Genomic DNA, 12,220 nt, shown 5'->3' with positions numbered 1-12,220 from the left:
TTTAAATGAACTGAGTGGCAAGTTGAGTTAGTTGTGTTCTAGACGAGATTGTTTAGTAGAGGTTGAGTTTTGGCTTTTCCTTAAAAAGTGATTTAGTCATAGACTATGCTAACTCTATAAGTGGAAGGGTTAGTGATCAATATTGGAATGTTTGAATCCTTTTTGGATTTAAGTTGGGATATATTGATCATGAATGATTCTTCTTATGCTTGTTATGAAATGAGTTACGTCTTGCTATAGATGGATTCATGGAAGATTGTTTAGTGTAAACTTGTTAAATATATCTCCATTGTGTTTGGCTTTTGGATTGATGTAGATATGCTCTTTATTAGCTTTGCATTATGAAGTTTGGTTATGGATATGTTGAGGAGGATATTATGGGTTGCACTATGATTTCTTCTTTAGCATTGAAGTTGATTCATGCGAAACTCGTGATCATTGTTAGGCAAGACTTGGCTATAAACTTCTTCGAGCTTTTGGTTCCTTGAGTTTTTATGCTCATTGTTTCATTTGTTAGAAGTTGTTGGGGAAAGCATTTTGGCTTTTTAGCTTTGATGTTGAAGTTGGTTTTTGCATCGAGCAATCATTGGTGATGATCGACTATCATCTAGGATAGTTGATTATCCTTATCAAAAGGTTTTGCTTGATTATTGTTGATATAGAATGATTTGTTGTTCTTCAGGATAGTGGATTCCTTTTTTGACGATGATTCTGCATATCTCTTTTGATGGGATGATTGATAATCTTTCATGGTGGTTAATTGTTCTCTTTGATAGCTTTTGGCTTTCTGCAATACTACATGTTCTTTGTGATTTGTTCTGGATTGATCTTTTGGGTTTGAGACATCAATAGAATGTTGCCAATGCTTGCTTGAGCAACTTTAGTTCCTTAGTATTATTGACCAAAATCTATTCAAATTGACTTTTATGATGGTTGGCATGAATGAGTGTTTGTTGGTCTTACTGCATTTATTCTATTCTATTGATTATTGCTCGAGTTAGTTTTGATAGGTTGGGATGTTATTTCCTTCGGGTGATACATTCGCGAGCATTATGCTTGTCAATCAATAACTATTAATTAACTTTAATAGTCAAATAGTATCAATGGAATACTTTTGTGTTCTTATCTAAGATTTATTCACTGATAATTAAGTCTCTAAGATATCGTTGTTTATGACTTTGATATTGTCCATCTTTTGATCTTTGAATTTGGGCCAGTATAGGCAGACTAGCTTCGGCACTTCGTGTGCATGGTGAAATCCTTAGTCATGGGGTAGTTACTGTCAACTGATCACATAACCCGCCTCTCTATCAATGTTCTTTATTCCGTTAAAAGGGCGTGACCGTATAAACAACTCTAACTGCCTATTTACAGTAGTCTATCTAAACTTTACCGACAGGTTTGGTTTCTTTGCTCATGAGGGTTGGGGCCTCTAGCTTCTCTCTCTATATCCCTGCGGGTAGGGGCATATCACACTTTTGTAAGCTGGGTGACACCCAGAGCAGCAAGGGTGGCTGACTCCGTTGGTCATTTCCTTGTTGGCGATGGTTGAAAGGTGTCTGAATGGGTAGCGCATCCACGTTAGACAAAGAGGTTGCCTCCTAACTCATTTAAGTTGGTGCATTTCTCACATAGTGTGAATATCGTGAACTTTTTCTAGAGTTATTTTTTTGATGGTATTCTAGACTCGAGTATGCATTGACGAGGATGTCGATCTTCTCTAAGGGGGGAGAGTGTCGCAAATGTGACCTCAGGTATCGAAAGTTACCTATTGACTAGTCCCTACGGACACTCTTTCCTTACTGTCACGATGACAAGAGGTCAATATTGCTGATTCCCTTTATCAGCCCCTCTTATTCAAGTGTTAGTAATGAGGAATGAGCATGAAGTGATTAATGGATGAGTCTTTAAAAAGTGACACAAGAAGGATTGACAAATGACAAGTGTTGTGACATATGGAAGTGTCAGGATCGAGTTCGAGATGAAGTTTGAGAAGGAGTCTGAGATTAGGGAGCATATATATATAAGGGTTAGACTCAAGTGGAATTAGTTTGGCCAAAAAAGGCCAATATAACCCAAAAACACCCACGTGTTGGGTGATGATATAACCACTAAGGACTCTAAGACTAAAGTGAATATGGACAAACAAATAAGGTATCTTGGTGAAATGTTCAAGAGCTAGCTCTAGTTCCCTCAGGAGATTGAATGGTTGATACTCCCAATCTATTACCTACTTGAATACCTAGTGTGGCTCAACAGAACCTTGCTTTAGCCACATAGCTAGGGCATCTAAGGGCTAAAGGTGGGGAAAGTACCCACGAAACTTGTGTAGGGTTGTAATGTTTCAAAATGTCATCCCAAAGCCCCAGACTGTGGAAAGGAAGGTGAACAATTCTTTTGGGTAGTGATGAAAGATACAATTAAATGGCAAGGAAGTCACAGAGGTCAATGGGATTTAGTGGTTGGGCCTTTGGGCCTTAACCCTGTGGCAATGTTGGTGAACATGGCCATGAATGGAGAAAAACTTGGTGGGGACTAAAGAAGAGATATTGGGAAAGGCTATTCTCTATATCTTCATGTACCCTAAGGATGCTAAGGTGTGATCTTAGGAGGACCACTCATGAACAAATGACTTAGTCTCTAAAAGATGGGACTATGGCACAGGTGATCTAGGACTACCAATGAGGCAAGGGTAAGTGGACATGGCTTTACTGTAACAAGTTGATATGTCGATGGTACTTTTGGGGTGTCTGTCATGGGATTGGACATGTGGAGCACTTGGATCAAGTGCAAAAGCTGAGTGGCATAGATGCCATTCACGGGGCTAGCATATCCCCAAATTGGGAATATAACTTATGGAGATTATGAGTGAGACTCCTCCAAGTGGTTAAAGGTGTAATTAAGTGACTAAAGAAGAATGGAAAATTTAGTCATTGACATGATGGTCTAGTCTTGAAGAGACAGGACTATGGTATGGATGGTCTTGGATTACCAATGAGACAAAAGTGAATAGATATAGCCTTAGAGTAATTGGCTGATATATCAATGGTACCTTTGGGTGTTTATAGTAGGATTAAACATGTGGAGCATTTATACCAAGTGCAAAGGCAAAGTGGCATTATGGGGCTAATAAGTCCCCAAATTGGGAATAAAATTTATCAAGGTTGTGAGATAGACTTTTTCAAGTGGTCAAAAGTACAGTTAAGTGACTAAAGTAGAATGAAAAAATTAGTTGATTACAAAGGGATTTTACATACACTTTAGACTTGCTAGTTAGTTCAAATATTCATCCAATATTTTATATGAGCAGATGTCATGGATCAATCTATCATCTAGGTCCTAGATATCAATATTGAAAAGGCTAGTCCAACAAATATTTTTGCTTAAAGGTTGGTGAAGTCATGTTATAAGACAACTCAAAAATTGTTGGTTTAGTGGAATGGCTATTTATGGATAAAACTACATGAGAAACCAAGAATGACGTGAAGAGTGTTTCCAAGTTTTTGTAAAGACTTGGATGACATTGTTGAGGAAGAGGAGAATTAAAGTTTATAGTTATATTGCTATATGATTGAGTTGTTTGTTTTACTTTCATTTTTTTGTTTCTCATGCAAGAAAGTTGTATTGCTTTCTTTTTGTCGTGGCTGTTTATTGCAATGTTGGTGTTGTCGTTTACATATATTTTCTCCATGGCCATATTGCCTTAGACTCCTTTCATATAAGTCTTGTTTAGCTTCTCGATCTTGCAATTCGTGGCTAATTTATGAAGGAGGGGAGAATGATATGAACCACAAGAGAATTCTAAGAATATACTTTGGCATGTGGGATTTAAAGCTAGAAGACCTTAAAGGTTAGGAAATTAGCCTTTGTTCATTTCAAAAGTTCTCTGAGTTTATTCCTTGTTCATTTCAAAAATTCTCTCATTATTTATTTACCCTATAGTTTTTGGAACCAAAAGAAACTTAACTCATTATTGATAACCCTTTATAGCAAAACTAATAAGCAAGCATTGCCATCCCAAAACTGTTGCCTATTATCTAGAGCATTACTTGAAATAACTCAAGAAAAAAAGAATGATGAAAATGGCTATAAAAAATGTATTGAGCCAAACCATGGAGAAATATACTTAGATGTGTTTACAATTGCTATTGCTTCTATCAATATAACCTATGATCAAAAAGTTTTTTTTTTTTTGCAACCAAATGATAACTATACATTTACCGTTGTCATTACAATCATTTGATGTGATCCAATAAGTCAAAAAACATAAGAGACTGATATACCTCATGATGTCATTTGCTCCAAAATAAGTGTGGACTATAACTTGACTTGATTCAATTAAGTAGTAGATACTCTATTTCTTGTGAAGTTTACCTTTTTCATAGGCATACACCTGTCAGATATTCATACACATTACTCATAACAAGTATACATAAAAGTAATTCCTTACCATAAAAAAGTGTTTGGCCTCCTTTGATAGTAATGCATTAGTTTTTAATTTCAAATGATTATGAGTCATCTTTGCTCAGCCACAACATGTCAAACCTTCACAAGACCAAGGTGCAAAGGTGCATCTAATATAAATATCAACTTGTTGTAACAACCAATATTGATCTTGTATTGTAAAATGAGGCAAAATATATAGACACTAATGTGGTTGTGGGGGGGGGGGGGGGGGGATCAGTGAGCACAAGGTTTAGGGTTTAGGGTCACCTCTACATTATTTTGCTTACCCATAATCAGATTACTCTAGTCCACTCCATGATCCAAGCCTAGTGAGCCTCATTTAGGTTTACTTCCATTTTAGAACCACGAGGGAGCATTTCAAGAATTCTTAAATGGAAATTAATTTGTGTAATTGCAACTGTACAATAAAAAAAATTAGAAATGATAGAAAGTACTAAACATATACTTGTGGAATCACTTCCACTTCTTGCTATGAAATTGAAAAACCTTTCCAGCCACTCTATCCTAAAGTCACTAAAAGGCCTTACATGCAAACAATGTTCTATATTACATTGCAACAAAATAAACAATTCTTATTAATGATAGTTATTAAAAGTCCTTTGCCAACTCTCCCTAGTCAATATATCTTTTAGAATAGTTCCTCTATTTCCTCCTTACCCTTCTCTTTGTCATTGGGATCTAGCTCGGCATTAAGTTCCACATTTGGCTCGTCACCTTCATGGTTTGCATTCTTGTTTGGGTCCTCGTTCTCATTTGCATCCGGGGGCTCCTCATTCTTAGTCGTATCTAGGTTTGGGTCACCGTTCTTAATCATATTATTGCCATCACCACTTGGGTTCATAACATCCTTTGGCTCCCCCTTTTTGTTCATATGTGGACTCCTTGATGTTGTTAGCATCCTCTCGCTCCCCGTTTTCAGCTTTATTATCACTCTCATCTTTAATATTGTGCTTGGAGAACAAAATCACACATTTGCCATGTTTAGTAGTTGACGCATAAACTCGAAAGAGTGTGTTTTTAAATGGAATTCCAAGGTACCTAGCAAAAAAGAAATTATAGAAGTAAAAGAAAAAAAAAACTTACATTGTAGCCATCATGCTTTCTTCATTTTTATTATTATTGAATTGTTCAGTGAGCACAGGGTTTAGGGTCACCTCTACATTATCTTGCTTACCCATAATCAGATTGCTTTAGTCCACTCCATGATCCAAGTCTAGTAAGCCTCATTTAGGCTTACTCCCACTTTAGAACCACTACTTTGTAGAGGGAGCATTTCAAGAATTTTTAAATGGAAATTAATTTGTGTAATTGCAACTGTACAATAAAAAAAATTAGAAATGATAGAAAGTACTAAGCATATACTTGTGGAATCACTTCCACTTCTTGCTATGAAATTGAAAAACCTTTCCAGCCACTCTATCCTAAAGTCACTAAAAGGCCTTACATGCAAACAATGTTCTACATTACATTGCAACAAAATAAACAATTCTTATTAATGATAGTTATTAAAAGTCCTTTGCCAACTCTCCCTAGTCAATATATCTTTTAGAATAGTTCCTCTATTTCCTCCTTACCCTTCTCTTTGTCATTGGGATCTAGCTCGGCATTAAGTTCCACATTTGGCTCGTCACCTTCATGGTTTGCATTCTTGTTTGGGTCCTCGTTCTCATTTGCATCCGGGGGCTCTTCATTCTTAGTCGTATCTAGGTTTGGGTCACCGTTCTTAATCATATTATTGCCATCACCACTTGGGTTCATAACATCCTTTGGCTCCCCCTTTTTGTTCACATGTGGACTCCTTGATGTTGTTAGCATCCTCTCGCTCCCCGTTTTCAGCTTTATTGTCACTCTCATCTTTAATATTGTGCTTGGAGAACAAAATCACACATTTGCCATGTGTAGTAGTTGACGCATAAACTCGAAAGAGTGTGTTTTTAAATGGAATTCCAAGGTACCTAGCAAAAAAGAAATTATAGAAGTAAAAGAAAAAAAAAACTTACATTGCAGCCATCATGCTTTCTTCATTTTTATTATTGTTGAATTGTTGAAAGCTTGCAAGATGATGTCAAATCCCTTTTTCATGATATTATATCTATAATTTTTCCTATCACAAATCATTTTTCCTCTCCACATAACCACTAACAAACAATAATGAACATAATCTTGCACAACAATAAACAATACTAGCAATACACTATACAATGCAAAAAATGAAACAAGAATGAGCATGGTGATGCATAGCCATGAGCAATGCTAGTGATGCACTATATGATGTGAGGAATGAAACAAAGATAAGCATGGCAAGGCACAACAATGAAAAATGTTGGCAATATGCTATGTGATGAAGAATGCTAATTGTAAAAAGAGATTACACACAATCCATGTTTAATATGCCCGATGCAGATGCAAATGTGGATGTGTGTGCACTAGATTGATGCAGATGGAAATGTGGATGCTTGTGTAATGAATTGCAGTGGTGAGACTTATTTGGCACTTGATCAACTTTTTAAGAATGTTATGATATTGGCATCTAGAGAATCATTCTTGTTAAACCTTTGCCAAAAATATTGGTGCTTTGGGATTTTGATATGAAGGGAAAAAATATTTTAAGATATTCTTTGCCTTAGGACGAGTTGCCAAAGTGAGAATGCATATCAATTGAAGTGAAGGAATCATTAGTGAATCATTCAATGCCTCTCCAAACGTTGCCCTCTCAGCGTAAGCTACCATTGCTGCTGGCTTGCCAATTCTAGGTTGATGAAATCTATTGTGATCTTGATAGAAGCTGGGGATTTTCATCACAAGCTCGATCCCATCTAGAAGATGGGGATCATCATAACACCAGCAGTAGGAAGCTAACAATTGCATCTTTAGCAAGATCATCCATGGCTATGCCTTGGCATCCAAGGTACTATGATCTCTCATGGATCCATGTTCTTTATAGATTTTCTTTTATTTTCTCTTTGGCAGCTCTATGAGGACAGCATTCTCAACATAAATCCACTGTGCGTGGTTCAAGAATCTCAAATTGGTTAGTATATTCTCTTCAATAAAAAGATTACCCCATCTATATAAATACCCTAACTACTCTTATGTAAAAAGAAGCGAATAATAAAGGCCCCAAAACAGTTAATAAACCTGATGAATCATCGGATTGACTACGCGCAAACTCTAGAACAAAGCCAAAGAAAAGATCACCACCGCCATGACCGTCGTCTTCCCGGCGAGGAATGGCACTGCCGCAGCTTTGACACTGCTCTTAGCAGCAGTCACCGCCGCGGGTTTCTTCCTGCCCGAGCCCCTCCCATCATCGCCCATCCGACGGTAGCGCTCGCAAACCTTGGTACACCGATCGTGCTCGTGGAACCGGCAAGCCGCGCAGCTCGAGCACTCCGTGTCCCGGCTCTGGCCGCAAGCGGCCGCCTCGTAGAACCCATCGCCGCACGTAGCGCAAGGCGAGCAGATCTTACACCCGGTGGTCGCCGCGGTCTCCGTGAGATTGTCCCCAGCCACCACCACCAGAGGCGCGAGCTCAAACTGAGTGGATCGGCACGACGAGCTCTCCACGCACACCCCCTGGCTCGCGTTGAATCCCAGGTCGGGCGGCGCCGCCACTTGATTCCCCCAGCACTCCACGCCTCCGTGATCATCCCGATCCAGCCTCACGCCGCAAGTGTATCGATCCCCGGCGGTGATGAGCGAGAAGGCCACGCCCGCGGGAGCGCTCGACTGGCCGACCGAATCGTCCCCCCAGCACTGCGCCGAGTGGTTGTCGAGCCGGATGCCGCAAGTGTGGAACATCCCCGCGGAGATGGCCGAGAAGGCCACCCCCTCCGGCGGCGAGCACTGGCCGTGATCGTTGGCGCCCCAGCACAGCGCGCGGTGGTCCTTCCGGAGGATGCCACAGACGTGTGTCCGCCCCGCCGCGATGGTGTCGAAGAGGCTGCGCTGGTTGAAGCGGTTGCGCTGGGCGGAATCGTTGTGGTCGCCGGACATCTGGCCCCAGCACACGACCCGGCCCGTGTACTGCGTGAGGCCGCACGAGAAGTAGTCGCCTGCGGTGATGCTGCGCATGGGGATGGTGATCGGGGGCGAGCACTGGCCGAAATCGTTGTTGCCCCAGCAGTCCACCCGGCCCTCGTCGCCCGGGAGGATGCTCTTGTCCCGGATTGCGCAGACGTGCCAGCCGCCGCAGTTGATGGTGGAGTAGCGGACGCTCTGGAAGGCCGCGGGGACGATGCTGCCCGGGGTCTGGCCCCAACACACGGGGTTGTGGCCGTCGAGCGTGAGGCCGCAAGCGAAGTATGCGCCGCCGGTGAGCGACCAGAGCGAGATGTTGGCGGGCGGGATGGAGGCGTTGTTGATCGCGAATGTGCCCCAGCAGCGTGGATTGCCGGAGCTCGCGTCGATGCCACAGACGGAGAAGCTCTTGACCGGGGAGGAGCCGGATCCCCACAGCGCCGCCATGGTGCTCATGTAGCCGAATGCATGTGCCGCGGAGACGATCGAGAGAAAGATCGCGATCAGGCGCAGGAGGCGGTTGCTGCCGTCGAGATCCATCGCGAGACACCCTGGGAATGGCGAGAGCGGGATCGAATGGTCAAAATCCGCAAGAAATCCATCAAGATCGAGGCGATTCTAGAGCGGGAGCGATCAAGATCCAGAGAAGACGCAAGAAAGATTCACGCGAAGCATGGAATCGGCAAAGGAGAGCAACGATCAAGTGCCGATGCGATCAAATCGTAGAAAGATCCAGAGGAGAGGCAAGAAAGATTCAATCGAGCAAGGACGCGATCAAGATCCCGAAAAGAGGCAAGAGGAATCCATAATATCACAGGCAGAGCACCGGAGAAGCAGCGATTGACAGGAAAGAACACGCATTGGCTTACCTCGAGCTCCCAGCGATCGCGAACGAACTGGGGCAAAATATTCGGAGAGAATCAATTTATACCACGGCCACTTTACACGTGGCACTCACGCTCCACGTAAGCATTAGGGCAGACTCGAATATCCGGTTAACGTTGACGAATATCCGTTCTAGGCCTGGGGTTGAAAATGGGGCTCGTGGCGAGCAGCAGTAGCGGCAGCATGGCGGAAGCGAAGAAAGAATCGGCGGAATCGACGAAAGGAACGGCGATGGCGAAGGCAAAGGATCTTGTCGCCAGCAATCCCGTCATGGTTTTCAGGTTCGATCGAATCGAGCGGCCGATCAATCGATTTTGGTTTCATTCTTTTCTTGTGGCAGCAAAAGCTATTGCCCATATTGCGTGAGCGTGAAGAAGCTCCTCGCTAGCCTGGGAGCCAAATTCACCGCGCTGGAGCTCAATGCCGAGAGTAATCTCTAGAAATTTTTTCTTTCTCGCGACTGATCGATTGATTCTCTTTTGGTTTCTAGAGGATGGGGCGGAGATTCAAGCTGCCCTAGCCGAGTGGACCGGCCAGCGCACTGTTCCTAGCGTCTTTATTGGCGGCAAGCATATCGGTGGCTGTGATGGTAAGTTAAAAAGAACTCTAGTTTAAATTCTTGGCGCGTAGCGCTAACGCATCGGCCACTCTTTGTAGACACCACAGCCACTCATCGCAAGGGACAATTGGTTCCTTTGCTCCAAGAGGTTGGAAGCGTGGCGAAAATGTGACGAAGCATTCACTTTTTCTCACTAATGAAAAAACTATTGCGGTGAGCGTGGATTCAACACGCGATCTATCCCTGCTTAAGCTTGTAATCAAGTTCTTAGCGCCAAAATTTAGTCGAGTTTTCTTCGAAGGCACTCTTGCGGTGAGCGTGGATCGAACACGCGACCTTCAGATCGTCAGTGACGCTTCCGAGCTGATCTATCCCCGCTTAAGCTTGTAATCAAGTTCTTAGCGCCAAAATTTAGTCGAGTTTTCTTCGAAGCCACTCTTGCGTGGATCGAACACGCGGCCTTCAGAACTTCAGTGATGCTCTCCGAGCTGATCTATCCCCGCTTAAGCCCCTTAATGCAGTTCTTATTAACGCCAAGATTTAGTCGAGTTTTTCTTCCAAGCCAGCGCTAGCACAGACTTCCACAGCCGCTTGGTCTTTCGCCCTTTAGATTTCTCCAGCTTAAGAACTTTGCTTTCACTGTCCGAGATATCACTTTTGCTATGAAAGCTTGATCTTTCGTTGGAGCCACTGCTGCTGCTACTATTGGCCCTGGCTCCCTTGTACATGATCCGGCAGCAAATGTGTGACACCAGGAAGAGACGGAGAACAGCTCGGGCTTCTTCCGGATCTTCCACCAGTGGCTGCTGCTCCGCAGCTAGAGCCGGAACGACAAAGTCGAGCAGCATGGAGCCGACTTGTTCTGCCGTGTTGCCATGCTCGTCCATGAGCGTCACCGCGAAAGTCATGAGCATATCCCAGAAGCTAGCAGCATCGTTGTCCTGGAAAGCTTCTAGTCTCTCCACAGTGTCTGTGTTCTTGAGTAAGACCACGAGGAATCCAGCCGGGAGTAGCCTCTCGGGAGGATAAGCTCTTACGAGCTCGCGAATGGCGGCACAGCACAGCCCCGCCCTGGAGTGATCGGACGAGCTCAGCATCTTGAAGAGCCGTTTCTGGCTCTCCCGTGCCGCGGCGATGAGCGTGTAGACCGAGCTCTGAGTGGTAGTCGTCCAGCTTCCGTCGAGAAGGAGCTCGTCCTCCCAGAAGTTGAGCGTGTTGATGAGCGTGCACAGCATGGAGAGCTTCTCCATGGATGTAAGCCGGCCGAGAGCTAGGAGCTCCTCGCTGGGAGGCTGGAAGTCAAGAGCAGCATCGTTGTTGTGCTTGGAATGGTGACGATCATCTTCGACGTGCTCGACCTCGATTTGGTTTTCTCCTGTTCTCGGAGTTTCATGCTGGAGAAGCTCATCCGTTACGAGAGCGTTGAGGGCATCCGAGTCCGTCTCCGAGGGGCTTGTAGAAGAGGATGCCCGATCGCTCGAACTTCGTTTGTGATCTTCATCTTTCTTAGCGTCTTCTTCTAAAGCAGCAAGCCCGGCTTGTGGAGGATCCTCCTCCTCAGAGAAGAGTGAATCTACTCACGAAAGAAACACCATGATCAGTTGACCAGAAGAACAAAAACCAAGAACGAATACCATTTTCTTCTGTTTTAGTGTTCGTTGTTGTCTGATCTTAACTGATAGTAGCATTCGATTTTTCCAGCCCTCGCACGAAATCGCTTCTACCAACTGGTCTAGATGGAAGCCGGGGTGTGAAAGAAGTAGCCGACGCTTTGCATTTAGCCAAAGAAAATGCGCTGGTCTCGCTGGTATCAAGGCTAGCTTTAGTCGACCAAATGTACCGAATGAAAAGAAAGTAAGAACATACCTGTGAGCCGAGGCAGTGTCCGATACCAAACGATCACCATCCACATTTCCATTTCCACCCTGCGCAGCAACCTATAATCCAATAATGATCGAAGAAAACAAGCTCACCTGGAAGAGATTCATTCCATTCGCGATTCTGAGTAGCAAATTCGAGCTCATCTCTTGCAGAGCCTTGACGCTGCTCTGATCGTCCTTGAGCTGCAAGCACAATCTCCCAAAGTAGCCTCCAGCGTCCGTGGTTTGCTGATTGAGCAGCTTCCTTGTGTTCTCAAAGAGCTCCCGGGATTGCCTCCTGTGACAAGAGAATTCTCAATCGATTCTATGCCGCTGGAGCGCAGTACTCACAGATTGGCCAGTCGCTGCTGGAAGAAGCGATCGTCCTCCTCCGCCATTCTCCCCTCTTGTTGGATGTAAGGAGCCCTAA

General features: G+C 43.6%; 2 protein-coding genes across 4 annotated transcripts; one reads left to right on the top strand and one right to left on the bottom strand.

Annotated features, from left to right (window-relative positions):
* Window positions 1-9,491: 9,491 nt before the first annotated feature.
* LOC9635396 (glutaredoxin) lies at window positions 9,492-10,179 on the top strand. Its single transcript, XM_002967325.2, has 4 exons — window positions 9,492-9,653; window positions 9,713-9,801; window positions 9,863-9,961; window positions 10,030-10,179. The coding sequence occupies exons 1-4, from the start codon at window positions 9,523-9,525 to the stop codon at window positions 10,101-10,103; spliced, it is 393 nt and encodes a 130-aa protein (XP_002967371.2). The 5' UTR covers window positions 9,492-9,522; the 3' UTR covers window positions 10,104-10,179.
* A 248-nt stretch (window positions 10,180-10,427) lies between these two features.
* LOC9632088 lies at window positions 10,428-12,200 on the bottom strand. Of its 3 annotated transcripts, none has more exons than XM_024672226.1 (5): window positions 12,142-12,200; window positions 11,905-12,088; window positions 11,798-11,856; window positions 11,566-11,751; window positions 10,428-11,504 (listed from the first exon to the last, which is right to left on the bottom strand). In XM_024672226.1, exon 5 carries the CDS (start codon window positions 11,179-11,181, stop codon window positions 10,459-10,461), a length of 723 nt encoding a protein of 240 aa, XP_024527994.1. In that variant the 5' UTR covers window positions 11,182-11,504; window positions 11,566-11,751; window positions 11,798-11,856; window positions 11,905-12,088; window positions 12,142-12,200; the 3' UTR covers window positions 10,428-10,458. The 3 variants fall into 3 exon arrangements, with proteins under 3 accessions (XP_024527994.1, XP_024527993.1, XP_024527995.1); XM_024672225.1 differs by having other exon boundaries at window positions 11,566-11,735; XM_024672227.1 differs by having other exon boundaries at window positions 11,064-11,504; window positions 11,566-11,735.
* Window positions 12,201-12,220: the final 20 nt, after the last annotated feature.

Source organism: Selaginella moellendorffii, unplaced genomic scaffold (assembly GCF_000143415.4).
Source record: "Selaginella moellendorffii unplaced genomic scaffold, v1.0 SELMOscaffold_8, whole genome shotgun sequence".
Lineage (NCBI taxonomy): Eukaryota > Viridiplantae > Streptophyta > Lycopodiopsida > Selaginellales > Selaginellaceae > Selaginella > Selaginella moellendorffii.
The sequence above is the reverse complement of the archived record's forward strand: the minus strand, read 5'-3'. Positions and strand labels throughout refer to the sequence as shown.

Coding starts and splice junctions, on each gene's coding strand:
- LOC9635396 (XM_002967325.2), top strand. CDS start 9,523: ATGGGGCTCGTGGCGAGCAGCAGTAGCGGCAGCATGGCGGAAGCGAAG. Junction 9,654..9,712: donor AATCCCGTCATGGTTTTCAG/GTTCGATCGAAT, acceptor TTCTTGTGGCAG/CAAAAGCTATTGCCCATATT. Junction 9,802..9,862: donor GCTGGAGCTCAATGCCGAGA/GTAATCTCTAGA, acceptor TTTGGTTTCTAG/AGGATGGGGCGGAGATTCAA.
- LOC9632088 (XM_024672226.1), bottom strand. CDS start 11,181: ATGGAGAAGCTCTCCATGCTGTGCACGCTCATCAACACGCTCAACTTC.